Genomic DNA, 12,334 nt, shown 5'->3' on the forward strand with positions numbered 1-12,334 from the left:
GTAATACGACACAGAAAAGCACTACTTTTTGTTTTCTGTTTGTTTATGGGTTACATGAAAACATATGGAGTTGATCATTGAGCTTAGTGAGCAGTGAGTAGCTGTTTAACTTTAATTTTTCTTTGGTTTATTCAACAGATATGAGCCTGCATCAGTCCAACTTCCTGCATGAGAGCTCCCAGCTTTGCGTCTAAAGCCTTGAAATTCTTTCTAGGGTAAATTTCAACATATAAATCAGTGAAGGCTTCTATGCTATTTATGTTTGTTTGCTGTTTATCTTTTCTAAATAACACGAATTGAACGTCTTCAAGATGGGCAACTGGGTGGGCACATGATAGGCTGTGACACTGCCACAGATGGGCCCATATGTAACTGCTGTAACACTGGAGAACATGACTAAAGCATATGCTAGAGCTGTTGATCACAATTTACCGTCAGCTGTACCTGCTTCCATGAACACATATGGCAAGAGAGCTAAGAGCTTGTGCAATTTGTGCATGCCAGTCATAAATCCACTGTCCATCTCACAATTCTAAAGAAACTATTGATGAAAAAGTGCAAAATTTGGTTTTTAGGGTTTTCTCTATATTACTGTACGCTATTGTAAGCTCTTTACCTAATAATATAAAGCATCTTTGGCGCTATAATAATAACATTAAATTGCACTACATGTAAATATAAACTTAGCATATATCACATTTCTTTGCATTTATTTCTTATACTGTTTAAATTGCTACATGATATTGTACAATGTATATTTTAATGAATTCTGTCTCTGTATAGACAAAGATCCAGACAAACAGTTCTCTTGCACCATCTATTGGCAGATTCTTTATACACAGTTCAAATACATAAACATTTTAACATCTCGTTCTGCTCACCGGGTTAAAAATAATCGATTCCAACCAGTGGGGCTTTTTGGTAAAATTTATTTTGCAAGTGTTTAACTGATACAGGTTTTTGAGGGATTGTCTTAACAATGATGTCTTTCATCCTCCCCAAATAGTAGGAGAGTAAATGAAAAGAAATTTTGTTATTTTTCACACAAACTGTACAATATGTGAATATACTGTAGCACAAGGGATACAAATGTTTGACTTAAGTACCCCTGGTTAGATCCAAACTTATTCCATCAAGTATCAGAAACAGACAAAAGGCATACTACCAGTATTTGTCACATATCTTTTTACTTGTATCCACTCTAAAAATCACATTCAGAGACTTTAAACAAATCTAATTTGCTCATCTCCGATTCATTAAACAGACCTTCCTGTGTGCTTCGATGCCCTGACCCTGAATACATCATCATCAGCAGGTTTTCCTCTGGAGGAGCCAGCTTCAGGACAGAGATACATATCATGCTCCAAAGACATATGAAGGCATTTCATACAATCAAATATATTGATTAAAAACAGTCAATGAAACTGGTGCTTTACATTATATCTGCAGAAGCTATCACGGGGACTAAAGCAGATAAAACGTAAATCATAATTCTTATAAAAGACCAGCTAAATGAGAAGAACAGCACTGTGCAGCAAGATGTGTTTGAGTGATGTGAGTCATCTAAAAAAAAGCACTGTTTTATAAGTGCTTCACATTGAGGAGTCCTTTCACGGTTACTTTCAAAGAGCTTTCTTTTAATTAAAAAAACACAACAACATAAAGAAACCAATGAAAAGGGATGTGGCAGAGAATAGACATGGACACGAATACAAAAAGAGCAGGGTCTTTTAGTTCAACCTTCATCTTTTGTGGTGTTATCTTCTAGATCCTCATCGCTGTCTAAATCACTATGAACCCTCTTGGCCATAGTATTTCTGCTTCTCTGCTCCTTAGCCCCCTTCTTGATCTGAACTGGTAATGGTTTCACTGGTTATAAAAAGGGAAAGAAATATATGATAAGTCTAATGCAAAACACTACTGCAGACAAACAAAAATGTTACTCCTTTTTCTCCATTCACCCTAGTTATTAAAACACAGCCCTCACCTGCTGATGGAACAAACTGGTCTTCAGCTCCACCGCCATTATTGCTGTGACTGGCGCTAACCGTCTCTTTCTGTTCTTCGTCTGTGACGATTCTCTGTCTCGCACTCTCAAAAACAGACTTAATGACAATAGAATCCTCATAGATCTGCAGTGATTTACACACACAAACACAGACACACACACACACATACACACGCGATCAGAGTTTTTATAACAGGAACTGTGGAGAAAAACTATTTTGCTGCTTGTGAATGAAAGAATTCCTCCTGAGATCCCTTCACCTGTGATCCCTCCAGATTATAAGTCTGAGCATTGTGACACAGAAGGAAAATGTCCTTCTCCAGATCTCCCACACTTCTGTACTTGTGATTGCGAACACGTTCCTATGAAATACAGTAATAAAAACAGACAAATAACAACAACAATAAAACTATAAAATTATTTGGTTCATTATTTCATTTTTTAAAAAATGACAAAAATACAAAGGTACTTGATTGTCTCCTGAACTTTTCTAAAACACACTTATTCAGTTTTTTGCTGAGAGTTAAATGAGAAAAAAAACCTCACTCACTTCAAGTCTGTACACTAAATAAGAAATTAGACTTGTCAGTCATCTTAGCATTAAGACCTCAAACAAACGGAGAAGGTAACAAAATAGCTACCAGCACCGTCACATGTCACATGACTACTGTTAATCTTTTTGCAGCAAAGCCAGAATGTAGACACAACAGGTTGTGACTTTATGGGAAGTTTGGTGCTGAAACTACATTTTGGCTGGCAGTGATATTCTGAAGTTAGTGCAGTGTATAAAATCTCACCACTAGATGTCAGTAGATTGCACATTGCAGTCAACTGAATTATGTTTTCTTACCTCTCCCAAGTGCATAAATCTAGCTATGGTGGCTGTTGTAGGACAAACAAGTCTGGTCGCCATCTGTACGGAGTGTAGGGTGTCAGCCTACATCCTACAATTAAATTACAATTAAATTTGGAGGAGGGTGTAAAGCTTTACAAAAGGAGTCCAATATGACTCAGTTAAGCAAACTTCTGTCCAATGACGGTGATACTGAGGTGAGTTGTTGAGAAAATCCTGAACTTTTCTGTCGCTAAGTGCTGCTGTTTTTGCTGTTGTTAGCCTCTGTTAGCTGCTGTTAGCCATTGTAAGTACGAGGGAAAAAAAAAAGAAAAAAAAGAAAAAAAAGAAAAAAAAGAAAAAAAAAAAAGTAAGTACGAGTTTCTTTGAAGTGGATGTAACATTGCCGGACTTGGACACTTAGTGAATAAATTCTCCTACGCTGCGAGAATGAAATCAAACTGTTTGTCAGAGGCAATGTTTGATTTTTGGGACATTCGAGCCTAACATTAGCTGGCATAAGGTTAGCTTATACCCAGCTGTTGTTGTTAAGTCAACTTATTGTCAGCTTATTGGAGGCACTAATCTGTTGATAATAAGTAATTGCAACAACATTGGGTATAAATGAGCATGTTTGTGTTTGGTTTAGTATATTTATGTGTACAACATTTGTTTTTTCTAATCCTCAAAAATCAACTGACTTTAACTTTAATGTGTAGTTGGCCTTTGTTGGTTGTTTTTATGTGTGTATTACATTAATTTAAAAAAACAACAACTATTTTACACCACATGCTGTCTTTTCTACAGTCTGACTGTAAGGATGATGGGGGGAACATGGTAAACCTACGTGCTAAACCATCAGCTTAATAGAAACATGCTAGCATTTAGGTCTTACAATGGCGATAAATGAAAAAGTTCTAGTTTTGTGGACTCTGTTAAGCATAAAAATACTAAGGCTCTTTCTGTTCAACCCATGTGTATTTAAAATACATTGACATATTTGTATTATATAGTATACCTAAGCTCTAGTTAAGTCCTCTTAATCACTGTTTACTGAATGAAGGTTTTGAATACTGAATACAGACTCCCACTTGCCATTGATGTATTATGGTTCACCCACTTTTCATTCAATTCTATCTTCGTAGAAAAGGTAACAGTGAAATCTGTATTGTGTCGGAGTTGTGAGGGTATTCAGTGACACAAACCCTGATCCTTCTGAAGTCCACGGGCTTTCGGATCAGTTCGTAGTACTCAGGTACCTCCTTCTTAGAGGGAAGCTGCACAAAGCCTTTACTGATCTGCCGTCCCAACCTAGAAACACAATGTTTCTTTTAATCTCGTGACAATAGGAAAAATGTTTAATTATTCTGTCAATATCTGTAAGACATTTTGTTTTCTTATTCCTGATAATGTTTTCCTGCAGTCCACACTTACATACAATGTCTTTTCATGACTAAATTATGAAGGAGGCACAATCCCAAAATAAACTGCTGATTGATTCAATGTTCAGCATTCAAAACTTGACAAAGTAAGTAGCTGCACTGGGATTTTTAAGGCAGGTTTCCCTGAAAGCCTTTTGAGGTATTAGGTTAGACTCATAAAATGTTTAAAGCTGAAATTTTTGACTTCTGCTTCAATCCAGCAGCAGGGGGTGAGAGAAATAAGTGTTCTGGTTCCTCACTGAGTCGCTAGGCTAAAAAACCCTCTTGTTAAAATATCCCACTGCACAATCCATCCATCCATCCATTTTCTGCAATGCAAAGATCATGCATCATACAGAAAGGTCCGGCTAGCTTCTTGCTGAGGCAACAGAACTAACCATTGCACTACAGTGCTGTTGGCCCTGGATAGACCAATTTACTTAAATATAATACTTTTAATAATAATGATAATATCAAAAGAATCCCTTAATCAATCAGCTTTAAAGGGGACCTACTACGGTCATTTCTAATTCCGTATTTTTAGTCTTGAATTCAGCTACAGTAGCTTCATCCTAGACCCTGGTGCAGTACCACAGTTTATTCACTGTATGAACTAAACTATTTTGGCCGCTTCCTTTGAACCAGCTTTGTTCTGGCTGGCTGTTCCTCGCAAACAGAAGGTTTGAACAGCAGGTGGGTGGGGGCCACTGGGCCTACGTTTGGAGCTGAGTGCCTGAAATGACTGCATCAGGGACATCCCCTCGCTTTGACACCATACAAACACAAAGAGCTGAAAACTCTGAGTGTGTTTATACTGAACCCTGAGCTTTAGCCTTTGGGATTACTTACACATATACTGACTTCATTATACAAAAATTTGTCTAATAGGGTATAACAGGTCCCCTTTGAGCTGTAATCAGGTGTACAGTTTTGTAGGAATTGCTATAACTACAAGACCATCTCAACAAATGTAATTTTAGAATCTACATGTGTTCTCTATTTGTCACAAGTGAAATATTTCAAGCCTTTTTTGTTCTCATTTTGATGATCATGGCTTATAGCTCACGGAAATCGGAAATCCAGTACCTTAGATTAACAGAATCTTTTTCTTAGAGTTTAAATAGCGTGTATGTCTCATTTGAATTCAGTACATAATGCCACAGTCACAGGAAGGATTGCTGACTTCACAGTTGTCAGAGGGCAATCATCAACACCCTCCACAAGGTAGGTAAGCCACAGAAGGTGTTTAGTGAAAAGGGGTTGCTGTATACAAAGTGCTGTACTAAAGTATATTAATGGAAAAGTTTATACAAGAACTTGGGAGAGCTTCACAAAGAGAGTCAGAGCCACTATGCAAAGACTTTCTTCAGGAAAGGGGCTGCTACAACTGTTGCACTCTTGACATCGGCCAACTGCTGAGCTCAGTGGCCCACGGTCATCTTTTCAGATGAAAGTAAATGCCGCATTTAATTTGGAAATTGAGGCCCTAGAGTCTGGAGAAAGCGTGAAAAGCCACTGAATCCAAGGTGTCTAGTGCAAAGTTTGCAGTCTGTCTGCTGTATTTTATCAAGGCTAAAGTCAACACAGGTGTCTACCAGGAGATTTTTACACCACTTCATGCTTCCATCTACTCATAAGCTTGAAGGGGATCTGGTTTTCCTTTTCCAGGAGGACTTGGCAGCACAGGCCCAAATCTATTTCCCAATTGCTCGTAGAATACATGAGGTTTCGTCAAACAGAAGATGAGAACCACCTAACCCCAAAATACAGGCTGCTGTCAAAGCTACCCGGGCTTCAGTCGCACCTCAGCAGTGCCCCAAGCTGATCACCTCCATGTCGTACCACACTGATGCAGTATAAGCCATAATAGTCAAAATAAAATCAAAAAAGCTTGAAATATTTAAATTTATGCATAATGAATATAGATTACATGGAAAAAAACTAAAATCAATCAGTATGACTGAGATCATGCTCATCAAAAGTTTAATATTATCAAATAAAACATTATATTAATTTTTTTTAATTAAAAAGAGATCTAAAAATAGTGACTGTTTTGACACAGCCCAAACGTCTTTCACATCCCTCACCCATCTTTGTAGTTCATGACCATATCCACCAGTGTGTTCAGTGTTCTGGTGAGTTCAGGTGGATTTGGAGGGAGTTTCTCAGCTGGTGGGCGCCCTCGCTTCCTTTTGACTTTCTCGCCAGTTTCTTGCCCAGCCTTCAGGCCTTTCACTGCTTGATGATCACCTTTACGCTTCTTCAGACTGATGTCCTCCTCCATGTCCTCTAGAGAACCGTTCTCTCTTGCCTCGAGCTGTGGGTGGGGAAATCATGTAAATGCACATGTATTTTCTTTTTGTTTAGTTCCTACTTCAGCGACACAAAGACTGTGAGGAGGAGAGAGAATATTTGCTAGAGAATGGGAGGAAAGAGTTCATTTCAAAACTTCTATTTTGTTCGGTTTATTCTAACTTGGCCTCTTTGATTTTCATGTCAAAGCTCTCGGGAAAACGCACAGTACGTGTTTTTCCCAGACGCAAACCTGAAGCGCTTAAGACGACAAACTGCAGATTCTAAATTTAAAACCTCCAAATTAAAGCACTCTAAGTCTCCATCTAATTAGCAGCTGGAATTCAGGCATTTGGAATTACAGAGCATGGTTTTGTATTCAAATGAATCAGGACTCATTTATTTATTACAATAGCATCTGAATTTACATGGACTGAAGCAACCCAGTGCCGTCTCTGCAAATTTAGGACAGATTATTTGATCTGTGGGCTTTGATGTGAGATGATTATCGAGGGGATGCTTATTTTTTTAATGCACGACGAGTCGGAATGGATTCGAGGAAGCCCTTTTCTGCCAAAGCACAGTCTAAAAATGCCATTGTGCCATAAATATGAATCTATATTTTGCTGCTTTGCACTCAGCCTCGTGCATGCAAGACAGAGAGAAAAAAGAGAGAGCCGGAATCATTATTTTAGGTGTGTGGTGTTTGACAAGGGTGCGTGCTGCATCCCGAGTTATGTTCAACCGTTTCATCCGCTCCTTTTCGATTATGCAGCGACCACTGTGTTTTCCACAAAGGCAATTAGAGGCCAGAAACAAGAGTGAGTGTGCATGCAGCACAAGCAGCTCTTGCAGCAGCAGCAGCAGCTGGAGGGGGGGGTAGAGAGGGCATGCTGTCCAATCTGAACAGAATATTGATGCATCAATAATACAGGATCATACAGTACACACATCAGCCTTCACATCATATAATACAGCACGCCTGCTGATCTCTCAAGGACGCAAACTTGAGATATTTAACACACACTGATCCGAGGAGCAGTGAACGGTGCCATGCAGAATTAGAAAAAATGGAAAAACAATAACAATAACCCCCCCCCCCCCCCTTAAAAAACAAACAAACAATAAAAAAAAACCAGGACTGAAGATACATGCCTGCACTTCCAACCATAAAAAAGACATAGCAGAAAGCTGACTTAGAGGAGACAACAGCACTAGAGACAACAATAGAAATCCTGCTCATCATTGTTCGGGGCTCAAATGTAGGCTTTGAAAAGCCCCGCTACTCCCTCTAAGGGGAAGCAATCGTTCCAGCGGAATACTGGAGGGATAGAGGGTAATCCTCAAAGATGTATAACACAGCTGAGAGCTGCCTGATTGACTGTGCATGTGGAGTGGAAGGGTGTCAGAGTGTGCATGTGATGCTCCATGCCTGTGCTATCTCCTAACAAGCCTGCCTCTTCCCTGACTAATCTGGCAAAGATTCCCTCTCATCTGTTACAACACACACCTACACACTCGCTCTCCCTGCCTCTTACTCACACGCGCGCGCACACACGCATACACTCTCTCTCTTTCCTTGGCGTGCGCGCGCACACACACACACACACACATACACACACATTTTATCCATCTCTTCCTCTCTTCCCATGCGATGTACCCTGGCTGAATCCTGAGCCTGTGAAGAAAAGACATGGAGGAGGATATTTACCTGACTGCAATCTGCAGGCTGGTTATCGGGATCGGCTGCAGCTGTGGGGGAGAGAATTAGCAAGCCAGCATAGCGGCGAGCTGCTAGTCTCTTCATCAGCTGATCACTCAGAAGCAGAGCCCAGAAGGGGGGAGAATAAAAGCGCTATGTTTTCATATACAAATCATTGGGCAGGGGGAAAATACAAATGCCATACCCATCTCCCGTCTGCAGCTCTCCGAAGTCTTTTTCCTGACTCTGGAAGGCCCCGAGCTTGTCTCCCTCTGCATGTTTTTAATATCGACTGTTGCCAGACGTTATTATTTTTTTCTTTCCTCTCTCTCTCTCTCTCTCTCTCTCCCTCTCTCTCTCTCTCTCTTCCTACCCCTCTGTTAAAGTTGTCGGGTCCTTTTATTGTTATTATTTCTTTTAAAAAAAATCTGCACTGTATTTTGGAGGGATCGTGCTGTTCGTTATCAACTAAGGCAAGCAAGAAACTCCTGCTGGAACCAGGAGTCCAAGCCTGAAAGCAGCACGGACATTCATGAGTTCACTCGAGAGCACGTTTGAATGTGCAGCCGCCTCGGAATTCCAGCAGGGTGATTAATGCATAAATATTGACTCAGATTACACTTAATTCCTCAGCCGAGACAGCAAGGAAAGAAGAAAAAAAGTTCTCTGCAAAGTCCGAGTCGCTGAGCTGCAGCAATTGCAGAAAAAAAACAAAAAAGGGAGTTTTTCTACTTTAGGCAAGTATTCAAAGCCATGTGGTTTCTGTAAAGCAATTAGAGTTTTCTTCCTAACATGTGCACAAAAAAACAAACCAAAAAGGCTGCTGCTGGATAACAGCACATGTAACAGCACAGAAAAACATATGCAAAAAACAAAAAGCAACATCGTTTTGTCCAGTGGAAATACTTGTGAAGTGGAGGATCTCAGCTGAATGGAATTCAGTGAGAGAAAATCATAATGCACGAGTTACAGACCATTTGTCATGCCATGCTACCCTACTACGGTATACACTCCTATATTCGTCCACTTTATTAGGTACACCTACTCTTATGCGCCCTAACACGAATATCTGGCGAGCCAATCATATGACAGCAACTCAGTGCATTTGGGCACGTAAGCATGCCCAAGGCGATCTGCTGAGGTTCAAACTGAGCATCAGAATGAGAAAGTGTGATTTAAGTGTCTTTGAATGTGGTATGGTTGTTGGTGTCTGATGGGCTGGTAGGAGTATTTCAGAAACTGCTGATTTACTGGGATTTTCCCACACAACAATCTCTAGGGATTAGCAAATGGTCCAAAAAAAGGAAAAAAAACGAAAAGAGAGAGAGAGGGGGAAATAGTTCTGGGGTGAAAGTGTTTTGTTGATGCCAGAGTTCAGAGGAGAAAAGCCAGACTGATTTGAACTGACAGGAAAGCAATAACAACTCGAATAATCACTGCTTATAAGAAAGATGGCAGAAGAGCATCTCTGAAAGCACATCACATTGATCCTAGAAGTAAATGGCCAGCAGCAGCAGAAGACCACAATGGACACAATCATTCAACAATGGAAGAACACACACACGCACACACGCACGCACACACACACATAAAATATATATACATATATCTGAGTTTGATCGGTTTATCGTGAAAATGTTGATTATAGCTGTTTTATATCAAACTGATTCAGGGAAATATGTGACATCACCTTTGCCAAACAACTCCCACCCACTTCAATAAACCAGTAAGAGAAGCACATGACCAATGGCTCTGAATGTGCGGTCAGCATAAAACCCAGTACATGGTGCCACATTTGATTTAACTTATTCGATTTGACTTGTCCACAGTAAATCAAAGTTTCTGCACTGTCTTTTCCAAATCCAACAAATGCATTTATTAGTTAATTTAGTGTTTGTGGTTTGTTGGATCTTGGTCCCAAATTGACAAATGGCCCAAAACATCAAGAATGTTTCACAGACATTGTTGCAGCGACTGTTTTTCAAAACCTTTTAAGTCTCAGTTTTATGATATGGCACAAAACTAATAATTACTAACTCTTACAGTATTTTTATCACCCAATATGTAACCTGATTTAAATGTGAGCCTTATTATGACATATTGAGCTGCACAGTAATAACCCAGGAACCCAACCATATACACAAGGATGGTCTGCACCATGAAATAATAAATCACGAACCATCTAATGTAGAAGTCCATACATGTCACATGCAACATATTGTACTGAAGACACATGTACCCTTCTGACAGGAACATCCATATCTTTTGATGGCATGTGTCAGTGTACAAAGGGCTCCACTGGCACGAAACTGTGACTGCTGAATGTCCTTGCATGCCAGCTTCATATGACATTCATTAGGGTTTTACAAAACAGTTTTGTTTTGCTTTCAAGATTGCTTACATCAGCATCTATTCTACTAAATAACATGGTAGCGGTGACATTTCGGCTTAAACAAACGGGGAAATTAAATGAACGGATTAGCTAACCTCGGTGAAATAGAGATATCTTTCCAGACTAATGTTCCCAAGAATCACTTGCTGAAAACTGCTGACTGTTACCATGGCAACAGCAAATTTTGATGGTGGACCTTGTATATCATTGTGTTTTATTGCTGTTGCTGGGAAATGATTCAGAGTGCTCTCAGTCACACAAGCTCTCAGGAATTGGAGACAAAGTGGTACACTGGGGAAACGAGTGCAGCGGGAAGCCGAACAACATAATTTTATAATCTGTCTTTTCATGGAAGCTTTCTGTCTTGTGCACCCAAGCACTGCTTTAAAAAAAAAAGCTCTGGAAATGGGCAAAATATAAATCACATGAGTAGATGAAGAAAACAAAAGGAAAAGGAAATACAACAAACTGACTGTGAGATCGCATGTTTCACTGATGAAAACATCGTACTTCGTAAATGGTTAAAAAAAAGGTTGAAAAAAAATGAGATACCCCTTAATCTGTCCTTTCTTTTATTTTATAACTTGTCACATGTTCACTCACCAATAGTGCTGTAGCGTAAAATAAAACAATGATAATCTCTGAGCTGCAGGACTGCTGCAGAATTGAATTATCACTACACGCTCTCTCTTCTCACACCAATGAAGCTCGTGGGGAATATTAATTAAAATGGTGAGAACTGTAGGGCACAGGTTATTCTGAATGGTTGATAAATGATTTACAGCTCATTCAAAGCTGAAATTCGCTTTTAATTTCCAGTAGTACAAATGCCAAGAGAGGCAAGACTACTCTGATGAGTTATCAAGGCCAGGTTTTGCAGTCTAAGGTCACAAACTCACCTAATAATTCAGTCATTAATAGTCATTTTTTGAAAAAGGTCTACATAATCTTGCTTATAGGGGAAAAAAGGCAATGGTACTTTACTGATAGACATCATAGTCAACTGAGAAGGGACAGGATGAACACTGGGGGCAATACCTGGTGAGGTGGTAGAAACGAGGTGAGAATGGTGGGTAGTTTCTGTGTAAGAGGAGAAAAGAGAGCTGAGTGTCAGGATGAAGAAAAATTAGTGCCTGCCAAACCAAAAAAGGAAAGAAGTGTTTGTGCCTGGCTGAAGGCTCAGCTGATTTTATTTTTTAAACGGTTGAGATACTTCAGGTGGAACAGTGGTAAGCACTGCTGTCTCACAGCAAAGAAGGTACTGGGTTTGAATCCACCAGCTGGTTGAAAAATCTCTTACACAATGACAGAGCTCACGTGACCCTTCTTTTGTGTGTGACTAAAAACATTATCAGAGGCTCCATTTTTCCTTTCCTTCAGCAAATGTGTAACACATATAAGACAATAACGTGCTACCTTAAAATTCCTTACTATTAAACAAACATGAGACTAATCTTGTCATCTGTCAGACTGTATTTATTTATTTATTACATTGCCGATATTTATTTGTACATTTTGTCCATGATTGGTAGAAAAAGATGTGCTACAGATACGTAGTAGTTTATGCTGCATCTTCTTACCCTGTTTACATAGCATAAAGTAAAAGCTTTGACAAAAAAAATAAACAGTTTTTAAAGATTACAAAACATATAAATAAAAAGGCCACTTGGGTTTAATTTTTTTTAGA

At 39.4% G+C, this 12,334-nt stretch overlaps 1 protein-coding gene across 1 annotated transcript; it reads right to left on the reverse strand.

The window, feature by feature from the left end:
* Positions 1 to 913: 913 nt before the first annotated feature.
* Positions 914 to 8,712, reverse strand: LOC102788068 (SWI/SNF-related matrix-associated actin-dependent regulator of chromatin subfamily A member 2). Its single transcript, XM_087844504.1, has 6 exons — positions 8,265 to 8,712; positions 6,349 to 6,578; positions 4,046 to 4,151; positions 2,269 to 2,370; positions 1,988 to 2,132; positions 914 to 1,869 (listed from the first exon to the last, which is right to left on the reverse strand). The coding sequence occupies exons 1-6, from the start codon at positions 8,358 to 8,360 to the stop codon at positions 1,736 to 1,738; spliced, it is 813 nt and encodes a 270-aa protein (XP_087700630.1). The 5' UTR covers positions 8,361 to 8,712; the 3' UTR covers positions 914 to 1,735.
* Between the last annotated feature and the right edge of the window lie 3,622 nt (positions 8,713 to 12,334).

This window comes from Neolamprologus brichardi, chromosome 7, assembly GCF_056152115.1.
Source record: "Neolamprologus brichardi isolate AB-2024 chromosome 7, ASM5615211v1, whole genome shotgun sequence".
In the NCBI taxonomy this organism is placed as follows: Eukaryota; Metazoa; Chordata; class Actinopteri; order Cichliformes; family Cichlidae; genus Neolamprologus; species Neolamprologus brichardi.

Excerpts from the sequence above, each read along its gene's own strand:
- LOC102788068 (XM_087844504.1), bottom strand. The coding sequence starts at position 8,360 with ATGAAGAGACTAGCAGCTCGCCGCTATGCTGGCTTGCTAATTCTCTCC. Across the intron at positions 4,152-6,348 it reads GTCATGAACTACAAAGATGG|GTTGGGACGGCAGATCAGTA; the intron begins GTGAGGGATGTG and ends TTGTGTTTCTAG. Across the intron at positions 2,133-2,268 it reads ATAATCTGGAGGGATCACAG|ATCTATGAGGATTCTATTGT; the intron begins GTGAAGGGATCT and ends AAATCACTGCAG.